Source organism: Parasteatoda tepidariorum, chromosome 1 (assembly GCF_043381705.1).
Source record: "Parasteatoda tepidariorum isolate YZ-2023 chromosome 1, CAS_Ptep_4.0, whole genome shotgun sequence".
Classification (NCBI taxonomy): Eukaryota; Metazoa; Arthropoda; class Arachnida; order Araneae; family Theridiidae; genus Parasteatoda; species Parasteatoda tepidariorum.
In genome coordinates, this window is record NC_092204.1 from 49,508,542 (window position 1) to 49,520,813 (window position 12,272).

Sequence of the window (12,272 nt, forward strand, 5' to 3'; positions counted from 1 at the left end):
TTCCGTCCTCCATTATTATTCCGTCTAAAGAAGATCGATCATTTAGGGTTCCATAGCCGGACGAAAATTGGGAACCGTTGCTCTACAGCAAGAATAAACGTAGCAGAAACAGTTCACCAGTTTGAACTACTGGGTCAAGAATGATGATTTTTTTTTCTACGTTGCTCCATTTTTTAATCAATTTAGTTTATTTTTATTAATAATCTATTATTGTTGGCGAAACTATTTTTGAAGTATATGATGACAAAACTGACGAAAGAACGAATACAGTGCATACTTGTAAGGAAAGGACTGCACAAAGAATGAACTAAGGGAGTCACTTATGTTTTGATTACTGTAAGTACTTAATTAGTTCTTAAATAACAGCTATTGGTACTTAATTAGCAATTAGTAGATTACTTAATGATTGCAGTTTCTCTTTTTCATGGCTTAATGCTAATTTCGATTATGTTGTTATTATAATAACTTACATTTAAAAAACTTAACTTTTTAAAGATAAACGTGATTATTGACGAAAAATATTAGGTAATTATTAGTTTTTAATAGAATGGTATTGTCTATTGGTATATTTAGATAGCTTTTGTTTATATGGCGGTATGGGCTCGCATTTTTCATGTCACCTTTTTGCAAAAATCTAAACAAATGCCTAATTCACATTCCTCTTTTCACAAAAAGTTGATTTATAATACTTATATTGTAACAGAAAATAGATACTTGCATGTGTCGGAAATCAGAGTAATTTTTAAATCCCAAAATGGCACTTATAGTAACTTTTTTCGATTGTTTAAAAGTTAATAAATATTTCAAGCTTTAAAACTCACCTTTCTTCAGACTTTGATTTCCACCTGACGCTTCCTATATCAGGTGATGGGCATCGATCAATTATAACTGATGATGAATGAGGCGCAACAGGGTTTCGAATCGGGGACCTTCGACTCGGTGAACGTCCACTGGAACTAGTAACAGAAAATATCTTCTCCATGCTTCTTACAAGATTCAAGTACACTCGATTTATTTTAAATTAGTAGTAAGTCACATTTTAGTTCCTGTTCTAATATTCGAGTTACGATGAAATACATTTTCCCTACGCGTGCTTCTAATCTATTGCAGTTGAAAAGGAAATCAAAATGAAACTAAATCAACTTTTTTTCACTTTTTAAAAAGTAATATCTGTAGTATTCATAAATATCTGTTTTTCCTAAATATAACAGACTTATTGTAAAAAGTTTCACGAGTTTACATATTGGAAATAATATACTTCGTGAGTAAAATGTTTTTTTCGTTGAGAACTACTAACGTAAAATTGAGAAAACTCTTTATGTCTATAATAAAACAACGAACCCTGGTAAGCTGGTGCTAAAATTATTGCTGTGGAAACAGTTACAGTTACTATCACACAAGAATCATAAATACTATTTTATGAGGCAATGGCAGAGTATTTCAGCAGTTATGATAGTCTTTAGTATGCTTCTTATAACTACATAAAAGAGCTCGTTTCCTTTCCATGTGGCAATACAAAGGAGACCTTAGTTGAATAATTTATGATTTCAATTACTTGTTTATGGCTTTTTCCTTAACCATAATTCAACTATAATACACTTTGAGCAGAATAATTCATATTAATTGAGCATCATACTTGATCAGGAGATAAGCTAACAGATACCAGTTATGAATTACAGGCAAGATTTCAAATATTTGAGGCCTAATTTACGATTTTATTTTTATATTCCATGGCACGGTATTAGTTAAGAATGGGAAATAGGAATTTACAGTTTCGACAACTAGTTTTTATTCATTTCGGGAATTTCTTCACCATATTTTTGTACCTAAACTATATTATTCAGCTATCTCCCTAACAAATTACTATAAATTCACTATTGCATTTATTTTGTTACAAATTCAAATTCGATGACTAATGAAACAAGATATTACGAAAAATGGCTATAGTTTGTAATATTTTTATGAATATATGCTTCGAAAATATAGTTCAAACAATCTTCTCCTAGTAAAAAGTTGAAGCTAATAGAATTCGAGACCGATGCTAAAATGGACTGAAGTGATTTATTGATCGGTAACTGACTGTTAAAAGATGCCCTAATTTTTCTTCTTAAAGAATCTATAGCTTAAAAAATTACTCGACAAAATATTTCCTAATGCTGATTAATACACTAAGTAAACCTACAAAACCGTATTCAAAACATAAGATTAATGCAATTAGAAACGTAATTATCAATGCTTACTAATGTTATCTTCCGCGAATAAAAGTTGTAGTAAAGAAACTACTTCTTCAATCAACGTTTACAATAATGTCTCGTCGTTATCTTCAGTGAAAATAAGGTTTACTGAAGAAAACTGCTTCAAAACGAAAGAAAAAAGATTGATGCCTTTTATTGAACGGAATTGATCGGAGATTGCGTCAGCGTATCAACAATTATAAAGTAACTCACACCGCATTAAGAATATCACAATGTAAACACATGCTCACATGTTACCAATCACTTCCCAACACAGAATCACGTGTTATTGTTGTCCACGTTGAGGCATCCTCGCCCCCGCCGCTCCACTATCGAAAAAGATTCGAATCTGAATTTGACATTGGAAGTTCTCTTCCCAAAGTCAAAGATGCTTTTATCTTTTCCTAACTCGAAACAGAAGTTTTTCGGGAAAAATAATCCCAATGGTAAAAAAAATCCTACCACAAATTTCTTGATTTTTCGAATCGATGTAATCAAAGGCGGGAAAATTGGGATTTTCCTCCACGTTTACTACTTTCCAAAAACGGAAGATGGGATAGAGTGGACTGTTCTATTCTTGGGAGACGAAAAGGGGTGTTAGGTGAGATGAGAGGGATGAAGAAGGGATCATCTGTTACTGTTGTGTTTTTTGTTCTTTTTCCATCGATACTCATGGGCATCTGAATTTAGTTCTCTATCGTAAAGGCATGGGTGAATATTGAGGCCAGCAGGATTTCACGGAAGATTGGAAGTGTGTTTATTTGTCTCTTTTTCGCACTTCCTACTGTCATTTCGAATGCATGTACTGTGTTTATCTTTCTTTTTTTTCCGGTAATAGAATTTTTCTTTTCTTTTATGGTGCTTTGAAACTCTACAAGAATAAGAAGGAATAAATTAATGCAGATTTTTGTTTACATTTCCAAAAATTGTTTGTTTATGGTTAACCCTGTTTGTTAATGATTTTAAATTATCTATAGAAATAATGTTTTCAAAAACTTTTTTTTCTATTTAATTTTAAAAAAATTAGTAGTAATATTAAATAAACATGCGATAATAATCATGTAGTATTTTCTAAGAGATTGTTTTTCCTCATTGTAGCTGAAACTTTAAAAATTAAGAAGAATTTAATAAATTTAGTTTTTTCTTTCTTTTTTTCAACATTTTTACGTTTTTCAAGTATTTTTGGTGATGATTAAACATGAATTATATATGGCATCAGAAGTATTAAGAATTATTTTGATTTAAATTATGTAAACATATTGAATAAATGTGCGATCATAATTATACAACCTTATTCTTAAAGTACGGTTTTCCTTAATATTTACTTGGGACTCTATAAAAATCAAGTTTGACGAATTCAAATTTTTCTTTAAAATATTAACGGTTTTAACATTCGACGAGTATAGTTATCCATTATACTTGATCTCATATTAATTATTTATTGTTGATATTAGTTATCTATAGCGGTATCTATAGTTGTCGAAAAAGTCTGGTCTATAAAATTTACAACAATTTGGTAAGCATATTTTTCTGTCTAAAAAAATCATAAACGTCACTGTGTTGGGTGTTCAATTTTACGCTACAATTCGTTGTGCTAGCAAAAACTATAGCACTTAGAAACTTGGAATTACAAAGGTGTGCGGGAAAAAAACGTAAAGGAAATAGGATGTAATAAAAAAATAAACATTCGGTAATTAATTTGAGAGTAATTAACTGTTAAGCTTGTGGCAATAACACACCATGTGAACTACTCTGCAGCACGCAGAAGTGCAACTACAGATTTGAAATTTGACTCACGTCATGAGTGTTTCATGAATCATGAGTCATCCTTTAATTTTTCTTTATGAAATTAACGTGCATTTCTTTCGAAGTTCTAATTTGTTAGTATTAGTTTATTGCAGTTTTAAGTGTTTTATTGGTGAGTTTAAAAATTACTATTTATCCATTGTTGTAAAAAATTTAGCCAGCTCTCTCTCTCGCTCTCTCTCCCTCCTTCTCTCTCTCTCCCTCTCTCTCATTATATAAACTATCGCTTGACATTATCTCAAAAATAACAAAAAATGCATAAAGTAATAGAAAATGTAAGAGTGAGAGTTAGAGATAAGATGTTAGTGATAAATCTTAATATTCGTATTAAATTTTTTTTTAAATATTAAAGACTCAAGAGAGGTAAAAGCAGTTTCCTTATAGAGTGTAAAGAACTCTCACAGTGTATGAGTTATCGTTTTATATCATTTATGATGAAAATTATTTTTAATAGTGTCGCAGTATCTGTACCTTCAATTTCATTTTTTTCGAGCTCAGTTGAGTATTTTAAAACCCAGGTAATGTTGTTGTTGTTGACGTATGCCTTTTTAGACAGAGGGGGTGTGATTGTTCCTGTTTTCCAGTGGCGCCATCTATGGCCAAAAATTTGACTTCTGCCACACCATACGTCACACCCGTTTATAAGGCGAACCCAGTCATACATTAATTCATTCATCCACAGATCCAGTACCTCCAGAGGTATTGATTTGTTATGGGAACATGGAGGACTTTTAAGACTCGACAGAGTTAACGTGCATGAGTTACTTTACACGGGGAATCTTCGGCCGGCGAGGTTCGAACCCACGAACTCTCGGACATGGGTCCAGCGGACATGGGCCCCAAACGGACATGGGTCCCAAACCCAGGTAATCGCAAAACAAATTACCAAAACTAACAGAAATAATATTAATTATATATTTTATAAAGGAAATTATTTTTTCTCTGACTATCAGCTTTTAAAAAAGAAAAGAAACGCTGATGGAGGAAAAGCAATAACTGGGGCATGAGAGGAGAAAGCAGATAGCGGAGCCTCCTGTTTGAATAATAATGCAATCATAATTGCAGTACATCATTACTGAAAGTTCTTTTTTCTTGAAACTGTATAAAACCGTTTTTCGTTCTTGAAACTGTATAAAAATTTAGTAGAATTTTATAATGACATATTTTCTTTCTAGTTTTAAATTTTTTTTTAACTATTGTATATCATTAGGTAAACATGAATTACCTGCAATAGCACTATCTATATTATACCTAGCACATATGCATGTTGTCACAAAACTTATGAAATTTCTCTTTCCAAAGTAGCAAACAAGAAATTTAAACAAACTGATCTTCGAGTTGATACAAAAACAACTGCGAATTCAATTAAAGCGTCGAGGATTGATAAATAAAATTTTCAGTCAGGAAAGGAAAAAAACAAATTTTATAACCAAAACAAATACGTAACCAATAGAGTGAAGCTGTTGAATCAAAAGAAAACAGAAAAATCTATTAAACCAATTATCAAACTATGTTTTATACAAAATAAGAAAATTCAGAAAATGAAAGATTTTCAATTAATAAATGATAAATCAAAAAAAACTTTCAAATATCTTTTCAGTATTCCTTTTTTTTCTTGAAAGAAAAATTTTAGTGTTTTGATTAAAATTCAAATTTTGTTTCGTGCGAAATTCGTGCTAATTTAATTCACTTTTTACGTAGTGAATTACCTAACTCTAAACTTAATTAAAACTCGCGTTTTATTTGTTCAATCTTATTTTCAAATAAAAATAAAGATGAACTTTGAGACCATACATGTAAACTATACAAGTACATTAAACAGATTAAAATGAAATCAGAGTTTTCTTTTAATTAAAAATTATATTATTCCCTTTATCACTAGTGATTGAATTCTGTTTCTTAACTATTAATCTTTTACAAACAGTTTATTTTAAAAAAATAGGAGCTATAGATGGATTTACTTTACGAAATGACTTTTTCTATTTCATTAACTTTCCCACTGCAATACGCATATAGTATTGAATTTCAGAAAACAAAATAATTTATTCTATAATATAACTAATCCATTTTGAAATTGTATTTTTTTTTAAAAATAAATCTGAACGTTTCTTAGGAAGAAATACTCATATGATAATCATCATTTTTTATGCGTAAGGGATTCACTAGAGTACGCAACCATTATTTTAATATTTGAACGGCTGCAGAAGTGGTTACTTATTTGATGGTTAGGCATAGTAAAATGGCTATTTGCTTCAAAATGAGACCTTTAAATGCGCCATCTGGGGGAAAACTGAGGAGTTATCGTTTCTGTCTTATAGGTACAAGATAAAGGAAAATAAAGCATTCAGTTATTATTGTTTTAGTGTGAATAAACAGACACTTTGTGGACGTTATAGGACAGAAAAAACACCTCAATGTGTTTTTTTTTCGTGCTGCATTACCTATATTATGGCGTAATAGAATGCTCTTAGGAAAAAAATTACTTGTCAGAAGATAATTTAAATTTCGATTTCCAAAGTTGTCTTTTACTACCTTACGTTGAAAACGAACTTTTCTTGTTGTAACTAGTTTTTTTTTTCTTCCTAAGGTCGTCACGTCACAATGTGATCTAAAAAATTTAAGACAAACAAATTCGCGCTCTAATTTTTTTTTCTCATAATGCACACAAGAAGATGTTACATAACTTTGCAATTCATTTTTTTTTTCTCTTACTGCTGTTTTTGAGATAAAAACTAACTCTGCAGTCTTCCCCAGGCGGCGCTTTTAGCGGTTTCTTAGACACTTTTTCACACCTAAACATCAATTTTATAACTAAGTAAAGGGCATGGTTAATGAAAGATGGCATCGGTCACTTTACTTTAGAAATCTAGACGAACAACTACGACACTGAGAAATGCGTAACTAAAGACTACGAAATTTCACTAAACTGACAAATACATAATTTGCCTGAAAAATAATTCTTAAATAACTAAACAAAAAAATTTCATAATAATCTTTAATTTTGTACGGGTATGTTAGTAGTTGATTTAAAAATTCAAGGATACAATAAACACTCGCATGTTAACAAAAAAGCATGGTATGCAAGAAAATGTTTCTTCTTATGAAGAGATTTTCCCATAAAGGACGACAGTAAACACTCAAATCCTTTAAAGAATTTATTGGAATTAAAATGAAGAAAACTTAATAAGGAAAACTGATTGATAACTTAAAAAATCCGTGTTAAGTATTTATTCATTTCTGTCTGATGGAAAACAATTTAGCATCAATGAATTCTCTTTTCCAGTACATTTTAATGTTTAACTTCTCTGACCCGGGGTGTTCCCGGAATCAGCATCAAGATTTAGAAATCGCTTAAAGTATTAAATAATTGAAAATATATATAGCACCATTTTGACAGTTTGAAGCAATAAGTTATTTTAACAAATTGCAAATAATAAACGTAAATCAGAAATCTCTCCAAAAAAGAATTCAAATACAATGCTCCGGAATGAATTTTCCATTCTATTCAGTAATTGAATGTAATTAATCCTGTTTTACGACAGTTAAAGACACTATTAAGGCAATTTAAAATAAAAACGTAAGATTTAAGGACGTAAATCTCATAAACTATCTCATAAGTTCGATCATCTCATAAGTTCAAAGAGTCAAATATTACTAACAAATCTGTGTTATCTGAATAAAAACTTCATTCACTACGAAAATATATAACTTGGTAAAAACAGTAGACATGTTTCCAGCACTCAAGAACGCGCTCTCATTTTCAAGACTTGCCAGAAGTGAATGAGCAGAAAAGTGATTCGAAATATGATTCTTGCTGTAAAATTCAATTAGAATCTTGGATTTGAATTCAATTTCAAAAATATCAAAATTATTTCCACCCCAGTCACATCAGCTCATCTTGATGCTCTGGAATCCAGATTTATTCATATGAATACCAATTCTCTTGTTAACAACATTAGTTTCTCACCATCTTTCCATAAAGATGGAAATGTATTTTGCCCTCATTAGCCTCTCTCGGCCACTGTGATTTTTCTTGTTTTGTTTTTATATTTTTTCGTACCGCAGTGGACTGATCGTAAAAACATGGTTCCTAGCAGAATACCGAAGTCAATCATCGCTAGTTGCGGTCAGTAAGCGGGTGGGTGATCATTTTGATCAGTCTGTGTAGGAACCGAGTGTGCGCGTATCGGTTAAACTGTTCTACCGTAAAGTGCTCGACTTCGCGTGCAGGTCATCGGGCTACAAAAGCAGAGGAGCCATTCCCTCTGCAGCGGACCAAAATTGTGATGACATGTCTTCGAATCATTCTCAGGGATGTTTTCCATACCATCGCCAATGCCCATTGTATAGCTCTAGTGCGACGGAAATAAAACTACTTCACTACTAATCCTTTTTTCTTTCGGCTTCTGTGGTTTCACTAGTTTTGCTTCCGATCTTTATTTTTCCATTTTTCGTTGGCAACTTTACGTTTTTATTTCAACTCACCTTTGCTTCATCTCATTCACGTCTGGCAAGTCTTGAAAATGGGTGTCTATTTTTGAGCGCTTAAAACATGCCGACGGCTATTTTCATTTTGTATATTTTTAAAGCGAATAAAGTACTTAATCAAGAAATATCTTTCCGCTTCAGTTTCTTTGCATTATTTACTTAATAAATCTTTGTGTTTGGAATGTACTATTATTTATTCAAAACTTGGCTAACTTCACTCCTCGAATTTAATTTTGAAAAATAAACTTCGTGTTCGTTATTTGCAATAAAATCATGCGAGGAAGGAATTGGATATGGGATTTGAATAGACAGAAATGCACTTTGAAATAATAGAAGTGGTACTAATGCATATTCTCTTCTTTTTTTTTTAATTTCCATAAACCATGGATGCCAGTCACGAAGGAATCAAAAGCTTCTGCAGATAGGGTACATTTGCGTGTCAAGAATTGTTCGCCTTATGACTTTCTTAGAAATGATCCATCATGAGCGTGACTCAACTGCAAAAGTATTCCTCCCTCACAATATTTCGTATCATTTTCCCCATTTCATATATTATTATTTTTATTCCTATTCGCAGTTTGGAGTACCGTTCTAATTTTCTTAAGTAAGTTTTGAATCATAAGCAAGGAATTCATCATACTTTTTTAAAATCACTTTAAGTTTTATAATTAAATGAAGACTATGGCTAAAGAAAACAGTTTATTTTAATTATATCGGATATCTTAGATCATTCCTATTCGCAGTTTGGAGTATTATTCTAATTGTCTTAAGTAAGTTTTGAATCATAAAGACTATGGCTAAAGAAAACAGTTTATTTTAATTATATCGGATATCTTAGATCATTCCTATTTGCAGTTTGGAGTATTATTCTAATTGTCTTAAGTAAGTTTTGAATCATAAAGACTATGAAGACTATGGCTAAAGAAAACAGTTTATTTTAATTATATCGGATATCTTAGATCATTCCTATTCGCAGTTTGGAGTATTATTCTAATTGTCTTAAGTAAGTTTTGAATCATAAACAGGGAATTCATCAGACTTTTTTTTAAATCACTTTAAGTTAAGTTTTATACTTTATGCTGAATCGAATGACATCCATACCAAGTTAATAAAACTAATTATTACAGTAAAGAAATTATAAATAATTCAGTTTAGGTGTATTAAAATATTAGTGAAATATTATAATTCTATTAATTGAAACTCTCATAGCTTTTAAAATATCAGTCCTATCAGTTTCGCTTTTGTTTCGTTCGATTCAGCATTAAAAAGACAATATGTAAGATTGAATACTTCGTTCTTCCGTATAGTAAAAAGAGAACATGAAGGACTTTTAGAAGTGTATTAATTTTATTTTGATCTTGTCCTATTCAGCTTAAAATAATGGATAGTAAACGATGTCTTAGTTTAGATAATTTTATTAAAGGATATAGGTATAATCAGAGATTGCACTTTATTGTACTTCACACTTACTGAATCCTTTATAATTTGCTATTACTATTGTTAACTATCAACCTTACTTTGGGGTTATTTGATTTATCGTAAAGATATATATGAAAAAAATACCCCATGTGTCTAGATAGTAAGGTTAAAGTTCTCTACTTTGACCCTCATCTCTTAAAATGGCGGTTAAATTTAATGGCAGTTAAATTTAAGACTGTTAAATTTAAAATGGCGGCTTAATTTTAATTAAATTGCGGTTAAATTTAAAATGGTGACTAAAATTCATCCTTGGGAGGGAGAGCAAACTTTAGTTCTTTATATTAGACGTATACCCAAACTTTTAAAATGATTTTCCCAGATTTCCCTAAATTATTTTCGTGCTCAACTACTTGGGAACTGCTTATATATCAGAAATAAAGATAATTCTAAAGCAACCACTGTAGTTGGGTAAGAAAGAAGCAAAGTGTGGAACCTCCTAGCATATTTAAATTCAAAATTAATATCAAACGTAAGATTATGAATAAATCAAGACAGCTGTATATTCTAACGCAATTTTGTTTTTAAAACTTCTATGCTTTACTATTTTAAAAATAGGATAGAGTTTCATGAATAATTTAACAGCATAAATATAGTTCGAATTATTATTACAGGCTTAATTTATAATCTTTTTTTCTTCTTGAGATTAAATTAATATTTCCTTCATTTTAATAACATTTCTTTTATTGGAAGACAATTAAACTGTGTTTTATTTGGGCTGCACTAAAAAGTTGCGCAATTACCCCTCCTTTAATATATTATTTAAACAATGCTGAAGAATTTCTTTTTTCAACAAAAAATTAATGTTTTTTATGTGTTTTTATTTCTTATTTTTCTAAGTAGTTTACAACAAAATGAAGCTGTATTATTCAGAAAATTATAGCTGTGTTTTTACTTTTGGTGTGACCCTTTTGCTTCTTATGAACCTGGAAGTTGCAAAATTTTAAATATTTAAAGGGATTTTTGATCTCAAAATTTTAAACGTAATATACTGTGAACTATGTTTATCTTACTTATTGTATCTCTTAACCTTACATTGCCTAAGGAAGTAATTTTGACTGCTTTTTAATTTCAATTAGAGAAACAATGATGACACGATTTCTTAGAATTTTGCGACTTTTTGTACAGCATGTAATTTTTTTTATTGTTAATACTTACTAATAGCTTGTTACATAACTGTAAATAATATAAAAAATATTAAAAATTAATTTTTAACAAATTTCTTTACACATTAATTATTCTTTCACAATCTAGTCATTTTGACTGCTTTTAGGCAATATAGGTATTTCAGTCTTTCTAGTGTTAACTGGCACTATTTTCAACCGATTTACCTCAAATTATGACACAATATTCACAATAACTATAGTTTTATTTGCACTTTGGGATTCTTTTCTGTCTACTAGTTTTGAGTTATCTACGAAAATGCAACTTATTATGTGCAGTTTTTTTTTTCTTTCGAAACATCGCCATTTTGTGAAAAAAAATATTTTTCAGAACTCCTACGGGCTACGGAAACTACATTAATGTAGTTTTAAAAAATCTAAACAGTTTCAAATTTAAATGATTTTTTTAAGCTTATAAATGCAGCAAGTTACGGATAATATAAAAAATAAGTTATAAACATGATATTCCATACGCACCAAGTTTTTAAAATTTTTGTATTTGTAATATTATAGAATGAATATTAAAAAATGATCAATAAGATTTAAAAAAAAGAATTAAATTAAGTTTGTCATAATCGTTGCAAAATTCATCATAAAGTCAATTTTTACTATTACTTCCTATTTTTTTAAATTTATAATCGACGCTGAACCAATTCTTAGTTTACGATGATCAATGTTCCACTCTATAGCCTTGTAATTTTGAGCCCAACCCAGAAGACAAGGGAATTTCTGGATCAAGCATTGAGACAAACAAGCCATAGTGGAACACTTTTAGATGGAACTAACCCGCTCTTGCGCTACATAAAGAGAAAAAGCATGAAAAACTCCCACGGTTAATCAAACGACAAGGGGATTGTAATGCATGATCCGTCTACCACTGAGTATTTTTTTAACGTCAGCAATATGGTCAGAACGAGCTGGGGCAGAATTCATATCAACATGAAGCATTCTGAGTTTACGAATAGCAATGTTCAACTCAGCAGCCTTGTAGTTTCGAACCCAACCCTTAAGACAAGGAAACTCCTGGATCAAGCATTGGGATAAACTAACCTTTAACCTATGATCCGTTTACCACTGAGGATATTGAATTGGTCGGTGTGAGCCG

General features: G+C 30.5%; 1 protein-coding gene across 2 annotated transcripts in view; it reads right to left on the bottom strand.

The window, feature by feature from the left end:
• Nucleotides 1-12,272, bottom strand: part of LOC107438721 (potassium channel subfamily T member 2) — a 497,563-nt gene that overhangs the window by 341,302 nt on the left and 143,989 nt on the right. The window contains exon 1 of one of the 2 annotated variants that reach the window (XM_071179919.1): nucleotides 822-2,787. The exons of the other annotated variant lie outside the window; for it this stretch is intronic. Within the exon in view, the coding sequence (XP_071036020.1) occupies nucleotides 822-982 (161 nt within the window). The 5' untranslated portion in view covers nucleotides 983-2,787. Of the gene's footprint in view, nucleotides 1-821; nucleotides 2,788-12,272 lie in introns of those variants that run through there. 2 annotated transcript variants of the gene reach the window in all.